General features: G+C 34.7%; 1 protein-coding gene across 1 annotated transcript; it reads right to left on the reverse strand.

Annotated features, from left to right (window-relative positions):
- Positions 1 to 1559: 1559 nt before the first annotated feature.
- LOC125069314 (alanine aminotransferase 1-like) lies at positions 1560 to 11185 on the reverse strand. The gene is made up of 10 exons (XM_047678763.1): positions 11034 to 11185; positions 8387 to 8476; positions 7764 to 7858; positions 7435 to 7625; positions 7057 to 7259; positions 5589 to 5711; positions 5101 to 5307; positions 4762 to 4905; positions 4547 to 4661; positions 1560 to 2001 (listed from the first exon to the last, which is right to left on the reverse strand). The coding sequence occupies exons 1-10, from the start codon at positions 11151 to 11153 to the stop codon at positions 1853 to 1855; spliced, it is 1437 nt and encodes a 478-aa protein (XP_047534719.1). The 5' UTR covers positions 11154 to 11185; the 3' UTR covers positions 1560 to 1852.
- Positions 11186 to 16207: the final 5022 nt, after the last annotated feature.

A 16207-nucleotide genomic window follows, 5' to 3' on the forward strand; every position in this document is an offset into this window, starting at 1 on the left:
TTGTATGAATATTAAACCAGTTATAAAGAACTACTTTGGATTTGAAGTAACGAATATGCTACAATGAATCTTATTTCTATAGAAATACAATACAAACTTGTTTGTAGAAGAATAGACTAAATCGAAAAACCTGTTTCTTGGTACCGCTGCGCGAACCGGTTCCGATCACGCGTAACTGACTAAGCACTTTATTTTGATCACCGTAAGGACTATTATTGTAAGAATATTAAACCAGTTATAAAGAACTACTTTGGATTTGAATCTTATTCCTACAGAAATACAAATTCAAATTTGGTTGTAGAAGAATTAAAAAATTACGAAACAAAAAACAAAAGTTTTCGTAGGCTCCTTATACGCTTATTATTTTTTTATTACAGATTTAGTATTAACTGCTTATAATCGGGTAATCCTCAGCCGTAATAGTTGAAATTACAAATAATTTAAAAATATTTCTTAACTTTCTGTTTTTTTAAATGCAAATAAGTGCGTGACGTAGAATTAATCCAAATAAATTATAAAGTCGAAGTCTATTTTCAAAATTATATAATATGACTCCAGTTTTGAATATACATTATTTCAGTAAAGTATCGTAAATATAGTAAGTTCTCGAACCTATGAAAACAAACCGGTTTTTTTTATAACCATTTCGAAGAACTGTTTTGTAAATGTAAAAAACCGGTTCGTTTCGTTTTACGTAAAATCTGAAATGACCCAGCACTAGGCGCTTGCCCTACTGACTTAATTAGCTACAGGCCAAGGGGCGGGGGTCGCGGGTGGCAAGCGGCACAGTACAACACCACGCCGCACGCGCCGCTGGCAATGTTGGACACATGTATTTAATTAAAATTTGGTCAAATATTGAGTACCTATTTTTATTACATAATTCGAATGTGAATTATGTACCGAGTATTCTCCTTAAATGTTGATAGTAATTCACTTGTCACCCTGTAAACTGCTAAATAAAAATGTATAAGAGCTCTAAAAGACAAGTGTATACCAATGATATTGATATGTATACTACTGTCCATATTCATATATATATATATATATATATGTGTGTGTGTATGTATAACAGGGAAACAGTTAGGAGTAGGAGTGCAAAAACCTTTACTTAAAGTATTTATTCACAATTCACATGTTATTGTCTTCACTGAGATAAGCAGGCAGGTTCCATTTTTGCCCAGAGGATTGCGATTGGACGGGGAAATGCTGCTAGCATTCTTGTATTCCACGCGATCATAATCTTACCAATAGTATTTTAAATTTTATTAGTGTATAATTAAGGCTTTAAAGCAAATATGTATTTGCATTGATAGTTATGGAAATGAATTGCTATTCGTGGCCTTTTCTGGAGAGGTCTCAGCTTTGAATTTTAATATTTATCTTATGGAAGCGAGAAGATAATATATCTACTCTTTAATAAAATGTCCACCCCACCGATGATGATTTAATTGACATTTAAATAAAAACAAAAAACATGAAATTAAAACAAAACATTTACTATCATAAAAATATTTATTATAAATACTTAACAGATACATGATTAACATTAGAAAAAATAATAGCCATACTCTGGGGAAGTCAGAATTGTCAGAATATTCGTCGACGATGTAGTACGTTACTAACTGGTAGTAACTTACATAACCTTAACATTTAATTAAATACTTTATCATGACATTAGAGATGCCACTTAACACTTAACGACTGAACTATTAATAATCTTATTTTTACAAGACATTTGGATTTATATAGATATATTTAAATTCAAGATACATGGTCCCGACTCACTTTTATGTATCGACACATTATAAAAGAATCTTACACCAATATTTGTGATCGCCTTTATGTGTTATTATGAGTATTTACGGAGGAAGTCAATGTGAAATCTTCGGAAGGACTCCATCATGTGCTGAAACTCTTCCTGTTGGTGCAGGATGGTGGTCCGAAAGTGAAAAGTGCCCGGGAGCTGACCGAACCCTGAACCCGGTACTACGCAAATACCTGAAATATTTTTCAAAACTTCGAATTCAAAACAAAATATTTCGGTGTATAATAAATATCTAGACACGCGGTAGCGTGTCAGCCAAGTTCTAGTAACAGAACTGGCTAGTAGCACCGTGTGTAATATTACACGAACCATTTGGAGCCACTTTTGACCTCCTCATAACTCAAAAACTATTTGACATAGATGTGTCAAATTTGGCTCATATATTAAGACTCGCGAGATACATATGTGTTCCAAATTTCATAAACGCATCTCAAATGGTTATTTAGATATTAACGTCTAAAAATCGTCATTTTTATCACTGACTGACCTATAGATCAAAACTATATCCTACTTCCAGGTGACCTAGAAAGTTCAAATTTGGCATGCAGGTAGATAATTAAGCCAATATAAAGGAAAAAATCTGAAACTGGTAATTTTTTATCATTTTATTATAATTTTTCATTTTATTGGGTCTATAGGAACACTTATATACTTAGTTCCTGCAATAACTGTAATAATAAAAAAATGATGTAAGAACCAGCAATCAAAACTTATGACAGCCGGTCTTCAAGTGGATTTTAAGGTCTTCACGTGAATATATAACAAGTTGAATACCACCCTTAAGTTTTTTAAATCCAAATATTTCCGTTTTAGTACTTATGAGTATAGCCGACTTTCGTATTTATTACGTTATTAACTAGCATTTAGCGCACATCAATGGTGCCGAATAATTATACTTAAAAAAATAATAATAATAGGCATTTCGGTACACGGCGCGCGACGCGACGCCGGAGCAGCGGGTTAGGAGCGTTGCGATTAAACCTTAACGCGGACGTGTCTGAGCGAGTGGCAACCGCGCTCATAAGAATTATTTCAATACCTTCCGATGGAAACTGCCTAGTCTATTCGACTGCATATTTTTTGTTTGAGTATACTAGTATACAACAATAAAAAAGGTTTCATGAGATTGTAGTAGAGTATGTATATCGTAACTGGAATGATTTAAGTTTGTACTCTAGCGCTACAAACGGGGCTCCTTATTGCTTGGAAGAACAGTATCGAGCAAGCATGCTGATGTCAGCAAAGGACTGATGAATGGGTCCAATGGAAAAATAGAGAAGGTACATTGGGGACGTCGATAACAGCAATAGCGCACGTAAAATAACAATTCAATTTAAACATAATTTAATTTGCGAACTAGAAGTCAAAACCAAGTTACAGATATTAAGTAATGTACATATATGTTCAAAGGAAACAATTCTCTATTTGCTTAGCATATTCTACTATTATACACAAATTACAAGGCCTTCGCCTTGACGGTGCTCTTTTCGACATAGGCTCCTCTATATTAAGTAAAGAGCAGGCTTACGTTGGCCTCTCTAGAGTTAAAACCTCAGATGGAGTACATCTTATCAATTTAGGTCCAATTCAAATCAAGACACAAGAGAGCTCTATTGTAGAGTACAACCGTCTGCGCACGTTATACCACCCCTACTTGGCCAAATTAAGTATAAACAGAAAACGCGTAAAAAAAAATCCGGACACTGAATGGGCAATTCACTCGAACATTTCAGAGGTACCTACAAGAAAAATAAGAACGTATCAAAAAAAAGACAATTATACCCCGTAAACGTAGGAAAATAGAATAGCTTAACAAAAACCATTTGGTATTAATTTTGTTATTAATAAGTACCTATTAATAATTTATATACAAAAAGTAGTGATATCCCATCAAAAACATAAATGTAAAAATGAGAGCCAAGTTAAATATTATGATATATACCTTGGTTGTTGACTTCAACGACAAAAGAAGTGAGATCTAAATTTTTGCCAAGTTAAATAGCCCTTCTGAAATTTATTTATAACTACATAAAATAGCATTTCTTCTTATAACTTGGGATAATATATTGTTGCCTAAGGTCTGACTTGGCTAGTTCTTATATGTTTATAAACACAACTTGTAGTTTGTGTTTAGAATAACAAATTATAACTCAGAACATCTAAGAAGAATGGAGGACAGCTCAGTATTGCTTAGTTAGTATATACGTACATTAAGAGCTGTGATGGTCCAGTCACTAGAAAACATTAATCTTAACCAGATATTGCGAGTTCATATCTAGACAAGTACCATTGAATATTTGCGTGCTTAATTTGTGTTTATAATTCATTTGTAAAGGCTTAGAACTTACGAAGGCTATAATATAATTCTTATATGAGAACTAGCCAAGTCAGACCTTAGGCAACAATATATTATCCCAAGTTATAAGAAGAAATGCTATTTTATGTAGTTATAAATAAATTTCAGAAGGGCTATTTAACTTGGCAAAAATTTAGATCTCACTTCTTTTGTCGTTGAAGTCAACAACCAAGGTATATATCATAATATTTAACTTGGCTCTCATTTTTACATTTATGTTTTTGATGGGATAGTATATACATATACGAATTTGTAAAATGAGGGACATTACAGTATTAGTAATTCCGAATCTTCATTTTAGTTCGCAAGTTAATTTTATTTAAAGAAATATCAGTGTAAATGTCAGTGAAATGGACCCGCACCTGTCTCCTCCAGCAGGCGCAAGCAGTAAAACTCGTCCGCAGACACGTTCGACTCGGCCGCGGCGATCTGCGCACGCGCCGGCAGCTCCACGCGCGGGAACGCGAACACTGCGCCCTAAGAAATACAAATCACAAAACATTTCAACGGGCGTTATTGATCACATATTTCAGGCTAGTATGTAGTATACTTAAGTGTATACGAAGTGTTGTCTCACATCGATAGGGTTGCAGGAGTACCCCGGGATGGCGCCGAGCGCGCGCGCGGCGGCGGCGGCGCGCTCGGCCAGCACGCGGCGCACGGCGGCGCGCTCGCTCGACCAGCGCGGGTACGACGCCTCGCCCGCCCGCGGCGGCCGCATCTGTATACAGTAGATATTACTACACTAGCTGAATATTCTTTACTAAAAAGAGAAGTAAAATCCGGTTACGGTTATGTCATAGAAGCTTTACAGTTTGAGTATTATAGTTTTGGATGCAGCATTATATTGACTTTGTCGATGATTTTCGTCTCGGAATTATTTGAAAACTTAGTAACGGAGTTTGACGGAACTTACGATGCAGTCCAGCGCGCACTGTCCGAGCACGGAGGGGCACTGTTGCAGGCCGCGCGTGGCCTCGAAGGCGGCGCGCACGCGGGGGTCGAGTCGCGGCAGCTCCACGAAGCCGGCGCGCAGGCCGCACTCCGCCGCCCAGCCCTTCGAGCTCGTGCTGAAGCTAGCCAGCTCCATGCCGCTATAGGGCGCTCCCATTTCGTGCATCACCTGGGAGGTACACGATTATTAGTGGAAAGCAGAAGATGAATCATACACGAATTCGAAATGTATTCCTTTATTCTCCTTAGGTCAAACATTATATTTTGGGGCTTTGTTTCTCTTATTGAGTAGTCTGCGTGATGCGTGTTGTAGATTTCATTCATCACACGCAGGTCTTTTTACGATATCTTACCCACCGAACAAGAGATAAAACAAATGAATCATCGGTGCTTGTTCAGATTGAGAGTTTAAATAAATAATAACAGCGTTAGCATCATTAAACCACCAACCTTTTTAAAGGAATGGAAGTCCTTAGAAATAATGTTCTCTTGGTAGACCTCATCAGCCAATATGAAGAGATCGTGATCATACGCGAATCTTATTATTTCCTCAATATTTTCTCTCGCGAGCACCTGTCAACATTCAATGAATTTTACCACTTTAAACACCACATGCGTACAGGTAATGCAACACAATTGTATTATTAGATTAGATTTACTTCTAATAGCTGTTTTTTAATGCTGTAGGTAGGCGGATGAGCAAATGGGCCACCTGAAGGTAAGTAGTCAATATTGACCATAGACAATGGCGCTGTAAAAAATATTAACCATTCCTTATCATCGCCAATGTGCAATCAACCCCGGAAATCAAGACGTTATGTCCCTTGTGTCTGGCTCTCTCACCTTTTAAACCTAGAATATCGATGAGTACTATCCAAACGGGTTAACACAAAGCCCTACTAACAAGAATTTTAAGGCATACAATATCGTAATCATAGCCATGTTTGTGATTACCAAAAAAGTCCTTGCCCATTCTCGACGATATAAATAACGTGTGTATACTACTTTGCTATGCTATGCTAACGTATGTACATTTACTTAATTTAATAAAATCTTAGACATTTTTATAGTTTATCCTTTTTATTTTTGGTTTAATAATAAATTACTAATAATGTCAGTTCTAAATATAATTTATACAGTTCTAATAGAATAGTTATCAGGAATCTTTGTAATAGAATCGAATCATTAATTCTGAAGAGAGGACACGAGAGTACCCCCTTCAAGTTGAACAAAAGTAAATAGCTCCGGTAATGAAGCAGCAACACCCTCGGGAACGGAGACTGAAGTGACTTTCCTCTTTCGTTTGATTTTACCCTTTGCTTAATTAATTGATTAATCTATTTCATTCGTATTTATTTAGACTAAGTTAATTTATCTCACAAGACACCAGACAGCGCCCATCGCTTAGTTGATAGTAGACTACGTATGTATGTATATAATGATTGAAATATCGATTTATTTTAATCTTCACTTTAAGTAATAAAATTAAAATGTATTTAAGTAATTAAATTACTGGAGATTGTTTTTTAATATAAAATAAAAAAGTATTTATATAAAAATATATAATTATATATACCTATATGTATATGTTGTAAAAGTTCACTCTAGAGGTAAATCATTGGATCTTCCGATTAAACTTAAGATATAATCTATACTTCTATACTAATATTATAAATGAGAAAGTAAGTATGTCTGTCTGTCTGTCGCTCTTTCACTGCCAAACCATTGAATTAAATTAGACGAAATTTGGTATGAAGGAAACTTGAACTCCAAGGAAGGACATAGGCCACTTATTGCCAAACACATGACAACCGACAACTAAGTATATAATATGATAAAAATTCAATTTTTTTTGAAATTATATAGATACTATAAATACATAAACATGATCTACATAATTGTTTCTTTAGCTTTTTACCTGCCCTGTGGGGTTTCCAGGATTTATGACGACCAGAGCTCGCACGTGACTGTCCACACTCGCCTCTCGCCAACATCTCTCTAACTCCTGGATCTTCAGTGCCCAGTTATTTTCCTCGTCTAAGTAATAATTGGCTTGACGCAATCCTAATTCAGAAAGCGTTCCCGAAAACAGTGGATACTGTGGTATCGACACCATCACCGCTGTGGAAAATACAATAACCATTCAGTCTTTGTGAAAGACACTACGAATACGATGATGCTGTTTGACAGGACCATACATACTTTAACTGTATGTTAATGACGTTAACTGTAATTAATGAATTTCCAAATCCAATACACGAAAGATTTAAAGAAATAAGAAATACAAAGTAAGTACATGGTGGTTTCCCTTCGACGTCGTGCACGAACAAGGAGAGCACAGTTTTGACGAGGTCGGAGGCGCCCGCACCGAGGTACACGTGCTCAGGCGCCGCACTCACTCCGTCGCGCGCGTGCAGGTACTGCGCCACGCGCTTGCGCACCACACTCAGCCCACCTGACGGGGAATATGCGCCAGCTGAACCTTTACTGGAAAATTAATATAACGGCTTACTTTATTTAATCGCAAAAGAAAACCATACGAAATGTCAATTTAATTATTTTCTAAAACCTATAAGTAATATATATTTATTTTAATTTATATCTGTAAAATAGAAAATATCTCACATGCAATCTTCAAGAATTTCTTTAACGCGTTCCTTGACGTCCTCGGGGATGTTGGGCCATGTCATCAGTTCGGGACACGCGACTAGCGCTAACACCTACATGTCACATAAAATAATTCAAAGTATAATTCTAGTAGTTAGATCTATAGTTACAGGGCGCACGCGCAATCCTTACTGGAACGCATGAATATACCTAATGTTGAGGACTTCTGTCGTAAAAACGTGTTGCTTTAATAAACAGCCTTCCACATTAATTTATTAAATCAATAGGCACGAAGTTCATGATTAGAGGTATACTCTGTTCTTCACTCAAAACACGTTATGGGAGTAAGCAGTTGGCAGTAAATTATCAAGAAACTGCTATCTATAGTTATCATTTTTTATCAGATTTGCGGTAACTTTGAGAATAATGTATACTTATGTATATTTAAACGAATGTAGCTATTATTCGCAAAGCTATCGCGAATCTGATTAAAGCTAATTACTTCTAGTTACCTCATGTTTGTGTGTGAGGTGAAATTTCCAGGTTTTAAATATCGAAACCACGGTATTTTCGTGTTATTAATTTATACTCATCTATCCTTATCTTATTTCTTTATCGCAATAACAGTAAATAACACACACCTGTCGTATGAAAGTAAAAGGCTTCTGACCGAGCGCATGAGCGTCACCGAGGTTGGCACGAACCACGCGCTTGAAAGGCTTACTCACGCCCTGAAATAAACATAAAATTCATTAACACACTACAACTACAGCTAAGAAAAAAACCATCGTAGGTAGGCTTTTAATAAATATTTCGGCCGTATCAATAAATAGATTCGTTCGACCCTACCACGTTAATTTTGACTGTATTTTACGGAAGGTAATAAAGTTGTGTTTCGAATTATATGGCTCTAAACAATCGTTACATTACCCGGAAAGCCGCAATAAACGCTAAACCCTCCCCGGCCGCCGATATCAAGGATATTTCAATTGTCCTATTCATTCCAAATATTACGCTGTGGAGGGAATTCCGCTTTGGGATAAATTATCTTGTACTCCTACGCTCTACATATCTTGGAAAAGGTGAAGGTGACAAGAATTTTGAAGAAATAAATTTTTTTTAAGGTATTTTACATAAAATAGTACATATTTAATTTTCCTTAAAAAAATGGGTTTTATTGTAAAATGTATGCTGTCCCAGAAATAAATCCTAGAAGGACAATAAAACTTCACACGAATAACCGATCGATCGAGGAAAGAAGGAAGGCGCTGTCAGATCAAGCTATATTATGAAAAAATATGTTCCTCTGAGTTCTTAAGAAAAGTTAGCTACATATTTATATAAATAACTATTGGTATATACTGTAAAAACAGATTACTTGGTGGTAGGGCTTTGTCAAAGCCCGCCTGGGTTACATACCACATCATATATTCTACCATCAAATACTTAGTATTGTTATGTTCCGGTTGTACAGGCACAAGGGATAGAACATCTTAGTTCCCACGGTTGGCATTCTAACAGCGCCAATGGTTTCACTTACCATCAGGTGGTCTAACTGCCATTCAACCTGCCTTCATACCGTTAAATACAAATTAGCAAACCGCCCAAGGATACAATTTAACGAACGCAAGACTTGGCGAGCTTCCAACAGCAATTCTTTTTCGAGTTTAGATCCTCGTTTATCCATAAAAACTTTTATAAATAGATTCAATAAGTAAAATAAATACCTTATATATTTTTCTGTTTACCTCAATATTAATCTTTGTTATGAATACGTAATAAATACAGTATAATAGGCAGAGGTGGTTCTTAGACCAAATTTCAATTCAAATTCAAATTAGCATCACACGGGCTAAAATAATCTTAACTAAATAAAAGATGGAATATAACAGCTACTATTTATATTCATTATTATTTAAGTCTATCGTAACGTGCCAGCAACAGCTACAAGATGAAATACGTGGCTAGCTCGTTGGTATAGTAACCAACGAGGTAGGTAGATAAAATACTAGGTCAAACCACTAAAAATATATTGGATTTTTCTGTCTACAAATTCTAACTAACAGCTGGGGCCGGAGCTGGACTGGAATCTGGTAGTGTTTAGACTCCAGTGCCACGAAGAATTTTTATTTATTTCGACTTAGTTAGATCTATTTAAAGATAAATTTATTTATTTATTCGAAATACCATCGGCATATTCACAAAAACAATTCAATCAAAAGTACACGGACCAATGCAGTGTGATACACCACTACAGGTGTTTACAGCACTATTGAATTACAGTAAAAAGTAATACACTCTTAAATTAATAATAATAATAATAGAAACTTAAACAAGCATAAACTTAGGCAAAAGATACGGCTTAAGGCTTAAGAAAACGTAACAATTATAAACCTATAAAATTAAAAATAAAGTTACATTAAAAACAATGGTAATGTTACCCACTTATAGCGTTTAAAAATATTTTGGAACGCTTTAAATTTTTTGTGAAGCAACTGAGAAGATTATGAATCTACTTCGATGCAACGTATTGTTTATATAAATTTTCAATATCTTTTGGTAAATGTAAACTATAATTAAAATTATATAAATTTATGTTAATAATAGTTTTCTGTGCGTTTAATTGTTTTGATTGCAAGATTAATATCTTGCAATCAAAACAATTAACAATAAACGCATGTAATAAACGCCTGTGATAAAGAAGATCACTACATTATGGGTGATTCCCTCGAATAGATCGCGAGTGTATCATAATAAATTCGCCCGAGGATTGAAATCCGACATTCTAGCGTTTGACTCTTCTATCCAAAATGTTGTTATTGATAACACTAAAGATCAATTATTACCGATGAATAAAAATAAAATCCGCTGTCTAAATGTTCTGTCATTACGTATTTATTAAATGATTATTATTCAAAGCATTATTAAAATAATATCCTGGAATAATATGTAATAATTTAAATCCAGTTCGAACTTGTTTTGTACTTATTTAAGGTTTAAGTAAGTAACAACCTTTTAACGTCACACTGTTGGAACTACCACTACGCTTCTCCAATACGGGTCGGTGGTTACATGTGGCAGATTCTCATCCTAGCAGTTTTCCTTTACCAAAGAGCACGAGATGGATTATAAATACAAATTAAGCACATGAATCAGTGGTGCCTGCCCGGGTTTGCACTCAGAATCAACGGTTTAGATACGAGTCTTGTTGTGTGTTTAACGTTTACATATTTATATTCTCTTACGTTTACGAAGTCAGCAGAGAAATGAATGTTTAAATAAACTTACTTTCTCTAGTTCTTTCTCAATCTGTACCGCACGTTCCAATACCGGCCCGCGCACCGCATACTGAATGTTCAGAAGTTTTTGATTCACGCTCTTTTCCGTCAAACACTGCTCTAACTTCATGTTTGCGAACTCAAAACTACACCGTGCAGAGCTGGCAGCCGACGTCCTAGTGAAATAAGTAAGAACATCAAATCTTTATAAAGACGGCCATGTCTGTCTGTTGTCGGCGGTGAATCCCGACGCGTCTTGTGACTGAGATTTTCCTGTTTAACTTCATGGAAATCTTTAGGTACTGTGTTTATATTATTATCTAATTCTTGTTATGATTAAATAAGAAATATTCTTATTTTTGAATATTAAAGATTATATTAAACTATAAATTACGCTAGAGACCCACCCTGGGTTCGCTCGTGATACACTATGTGTTAAACTAAATATGGCTCTTTAGTCTGTTGGTGAAAACAGAATGAAAATCCCCATTTCTCCTCAACGACAATCAATTGGATTTTAATATGCAATATGTTATTTTTTACTTGTAATTTAATTTATATCACAGATTAAGTAATAACAAAAAGTATTACAAATTGAATTAATGTTTTTTTTATTTATTAAAGGTAGATGAACTGTCAAATGAACCTAATGGCACGTGTTCACCACCACCATAAATATCAGTGCTGTGAGAAATATCAATCATTCCTTACATCGCGAATGCACCCCTAACCTTAGAGACTCAGTAGTAATGTCTTTTTTGTCGGAAATAACACTGGCGCTTACCGGACCAACAATACAAATTATTGCTTGTTGGCGATGGAATATCTGATGACTGGGTGGTACTTACCCAGAGGGGCTTGCACGAAGTTCTCATCAACTCATATATCATAAAGGACTTGATACAAAATTGCCTAGTAGTAAAAAAAGTCTGCAATAAAATGACATTGTTATAAACTTTAAACTTAAATTGAACTAATAAAATTATAACGTCATGCGTATCTCATCAGATCTCAGGAGTTGATATCGTATTAAATAAATTATGCTTTATGGAAGTCGAATTTCGAATTATATTTATTGTATTTTCGTGTATCGATTTAATCGAATCGCGAATCAGATTTTGAATTATATTTCTATAGTATAATATCCAATATTATCTAATAATATCATTAGACCGGCGGTTTGATTGAACCACTTCAAAATCTCGGATACTATTAGTTTTTTAAAACTTACCGTATCCTCAAGCCGATGCCGATGATATGAAGTCTGTATATTTATTTAAGGCTTTTGGCTGTAGTTTTTTCAATAACATTGCATTGTTATTTATAACTAGCGACCCGCCCCGGATTCGAACAGGTGCTATGCTGCCTACTACTATACTAAATATACTACAGAATGTCTTACAACGTTCACAGTTCTACACTCTTTAGACTATACAAACCGCCATGTCTTTGCGTTTTAGATCTGTAATAACTTCGAAAATATTCATTTAAATAACATACTGTAATGTACCATATTGATCTATATTAAATGCAAAATGTATTTAAGGTACTTAATTGGATAACGATTATTGCTGTATTGCTTAAAATCTCCTTGAAAATAAGCCATTATTTCTCGTAAAAAATAAAGGATAAATAATGGTTGTTGTGGGCTATCCCTAAGAGATAGACCCATACCATCGCAGACTTTTTTGAAGATCTTTTTAATGTATACAATATTGTAGTACATTATTTTGATCTATCTCGTAGGGTTCAGCCAGCGTTTGCAATGTAAGCGCAAATAATGTGTTTATTTACGACATCACTTCGGAAACCTCTAAAATTATCAGTTTATCTCTACTATATTGTGCATGTATAATACATGTAAAACTTCCTCTTGGATCAATCTATCTATTTAAAAAAAATCTTTTATACTATATAGTGATAAACCAATTATTTATCATTAGCGATCACTTTCCACTCAATATATATTTTATTTCAAGACAGTAAAGTGTCAGTGTGTGTAATAAATAACTAATAATTAAATAAAAGCACAAAAGTTAAGTAAAAGTAAACCCAACATTTGGAATAGTAGTGGTTATAAATTAAATACATTCTTACAATTCTTCGAGAAAAGTAAATACGATCTTTATTATATCAATAATGTTTCCCGCTGTACAAATTTGCTCTTTTATGACACTGACAAATATTCTCTACATACGTGTAAATGTAAATATGATTTAAAGTATTGCAATTTACTCATTTTACACTGTTACAAATACTCAAGGCTATTGTTTGCAATTAAAATATATATAGATAATTTGATAAAATTTGAGCCGAGATGGCCCAGTGGCTAGAACGCGTGCATCTTAACCGATGATTTCGGGTTCAAACCCAGGCAGGCACTACTGAAATTTCATGTGCTTAATTTGTGTTTATAATTCATCTCGTGCTCGGCGGTGAACGAAAACATCGTGAGGAAACCTGCACGTGTCTAATTTCAACGAAATTCTGCCACAAGTGTATTCCGCCAACCCGCATTGGAGCAGCGTGATGGAATATGCTCCAAACCTTCTCCTCAAAGGGAGAGGAGGCCTTTATCCCAGCAGTGGGACATTTACGGGCTGCTAATGCTAATGCATAGATAATTTTAGTAAAGTAGTATACCTATGTAAAACGAGATAATTAAGAATGATACAGATTTCTACCAGTGATAAAAGTTTTAGAATGAGATCATTGGTTCCGGATGTAACCCCCGGGTAAATAAAACAAATTTTACCTCTTTATACTATTAGAATAGAAGTATAAAGGGGTTCAGGTAGCAGCGGAACACATATATAGGGTTTATAGTTTTTATACTTACCTACACTACCAAAAAAATCTATATAAAATTATTAAAATCAAATTATAACATAATAATCACCTATCGGGTAATTCGTCATTAAAGGGAAAATTCTAGTCCCTGTGATTGCCGGCCTGCATTAATTTATTATAATAATATCTCCCGCATAATTGTCGTCTGCCGCGATAGCCGAAATCGATAACGAGATCATTACGATGCAAATAAAATTAATTCTAACAAAACAAATTAATAACCGACTTCAGAAATTTAAAATAAAAACTTAAAACATATTTATAATTACGATGTCAAAGGTCATAAGGGTAATTTAATAAATTTATTGTAATTGATATATTAACAATTGCTTTTTTGGCTGAATACGTCTCCAAAATTAACGGAATAGATATCATAGTTAATAATAAATAATTACCAAATTTATTTTTTGTTTAAGTTTACTAAGAATAAGTGCACTCTTAGAAACCATGCGAAACGCATCCATCAAAACAATATCAATTGTTTTTTCTTATACTATAAATTTGGACAATGGAATTGAATGCGAGTTTAAAACAGTTTTGAGGTCCAAGGTCCTAAGATGTTTCCTTATCGCGGTACTTCACCAGACGCGATTACGAACTGAATAAAACTACTTTTCTCACGTTTAAAGTATAGCACACTCGTCCCCTTATCGATACATTAAAGTTGTTGTGTAGACTAGTATAAATACTTATTTAATCTTTATAAAACTTACTTACTATATAAACGACTAAGATTTATTTCGATTTGATAAATTCTGAAATGCGTAAAATATTCCAATGCTTGATTTTTTTTTTTTTTATTAAGTCCTTAAATATATACAAATAAGAATAGTGTCAAGAATGCTAGCAGCATTACTCCGATGAATCGGGTTTTTTTAATGTAATTTATACACAAAGATTGAAAAAATAAGATTCTAAGAATTCATTTAATCGTCCCTGCTGAACGCTGTGGTCATTTGCGATCAAGCAATTAAAAAAACACCCTTTGTGGTTTCCGACACAATCGGTCCCTCCTTCCCTCTTTTTGATTGTTTGCTGCAAATTGCTTTTTCAATTGTCATTTCGCGTTCCAACAATTTATCAGATTTAAATACTATTGTGTCCAAAATTAATCGATTTATTTCAAACGGAAATACTTTTTTATTTCAAATTATCGCTCGCTCTCTGTATTTCACAATTTGTGATATTTATAGCATACGAAATAATGCTGAGTAGTAGTTAAGTACTAATTACTACTCAATCCAAATTATATATTAGTAGTAGTCGGGGATTTCTGTATTTAGCCGTGTTCGGCTTCTGACATTAGATTATAGTGCCGTATACGTCACTGGCTAATTTATTGGTGCATTCACATATTAATATTGATGACGGTATCCCCACGACCGATTTCGGCCACGATTTCCAATGTCAAGTGCGATCAACTGTGCAGTATACATATTACTGTACACAAATGCTTGCTTTTTGAGATTTGACAACCGCAAAGATTAGCGCATCACCAATAGCTCCACGTGATCTACATACAAAAACAAATAAAATTACTTTTTGATGGCTTGCGGTCTTAACTAGTCTCTAAAAAGGAAGCAGTAAGGTCTTTTACATACAGTGACACTAAAGGGCATGTTACACCAAGAAACATTTAACTATTTTTTTATATTGAAGATCCGTTTCCGTTTTATCACCTTTTTTGGTTTCCCTGGATTCAAACCTTGTTTGGCTTCCATATTATGTAAATGAGTTATACATTTACGTACTTTGGCCCACACTAAGTTGATAAATGGGGCTCGCCAGTGCCGAGACATCGAAATACCCATTGAAAACTATTTGGAACAACTATCATAGTAGTAAAATTGGCTAATTCTGAGATATAATATTTAGCAGTACGCAGAAGGCTTTGATAGGCTATATGATCCGCTATACTGCTGGACTCTTGTAGTAATCATTAAACAAGACAAGCACTCAATAGTGATAATTAAACAAAAACCAGCAGTACTCACTCCGTTACGGAATCTCTTGCTTACGCGGGCTTCCAATACCCGAGGTAGAGAGAGCCCCCCTAACATTTCCGCAGAGTCTGTATCTTTCCATCGCCGTCTTGTCACCTACCCTTTCATGGATGGTGATCATACGATTATGTCTATCGAATAAACGATACAAACTTTATAATTATTATTAATAATAAGTTCATACTCAAATATTAATGTACTCCCATTGAGTGCTGCATCAGATACGTATAGTACTTTCATTCACTCATATCTTGCAATGTCTACTTGAATATTTAAATTTTTTCGGGCTCCTGGGCTGGTTAGATGTGGTAATGAGTCGATACCGCCGTTT

This window comes from Vanessa atalanta, chromosome 15, assembly GCF_905147765.1.
Source record: "Vanessa atalanta chromosome 15, ilVanAtal1.2, whole genome shotgun sequence".
Lineage (NCBI taxonomy): Eukaryota > Metazoa > Arthropoda > Insecta > Lepidoptera > Nymphalidae > Vanessa > Vanessa atalanta.

What these genes read in the sequence shown, in the direction of transcription:
- LOC125069314 (XM_047678763.1), bottom strand. Translation starts at nt 11,153, where the DNA reads ATGAAGTTAGAGCAGTGTTTGACGGAAAAGAGCGTGAATCAAAAACTT. An exon ending in TTGAGAAAGAACTAGAGAAA is followed by an intron (nt 8,477 to 11,033) that starts GTAAGTTTATTT and finishes TGTTTATTTCAG; the next exon opens with GGCGTGAGTAAGCCTTTCAA. An exon ending in AGTGCGCGCTGGACTGCATC is followed by an intron (nt 4,906 to 5,100) that starts GTAAGTTCCGTC and finishes TACTGTATACAG; the next exon opens with ATGCGGCCGCCGCGGGCGGG.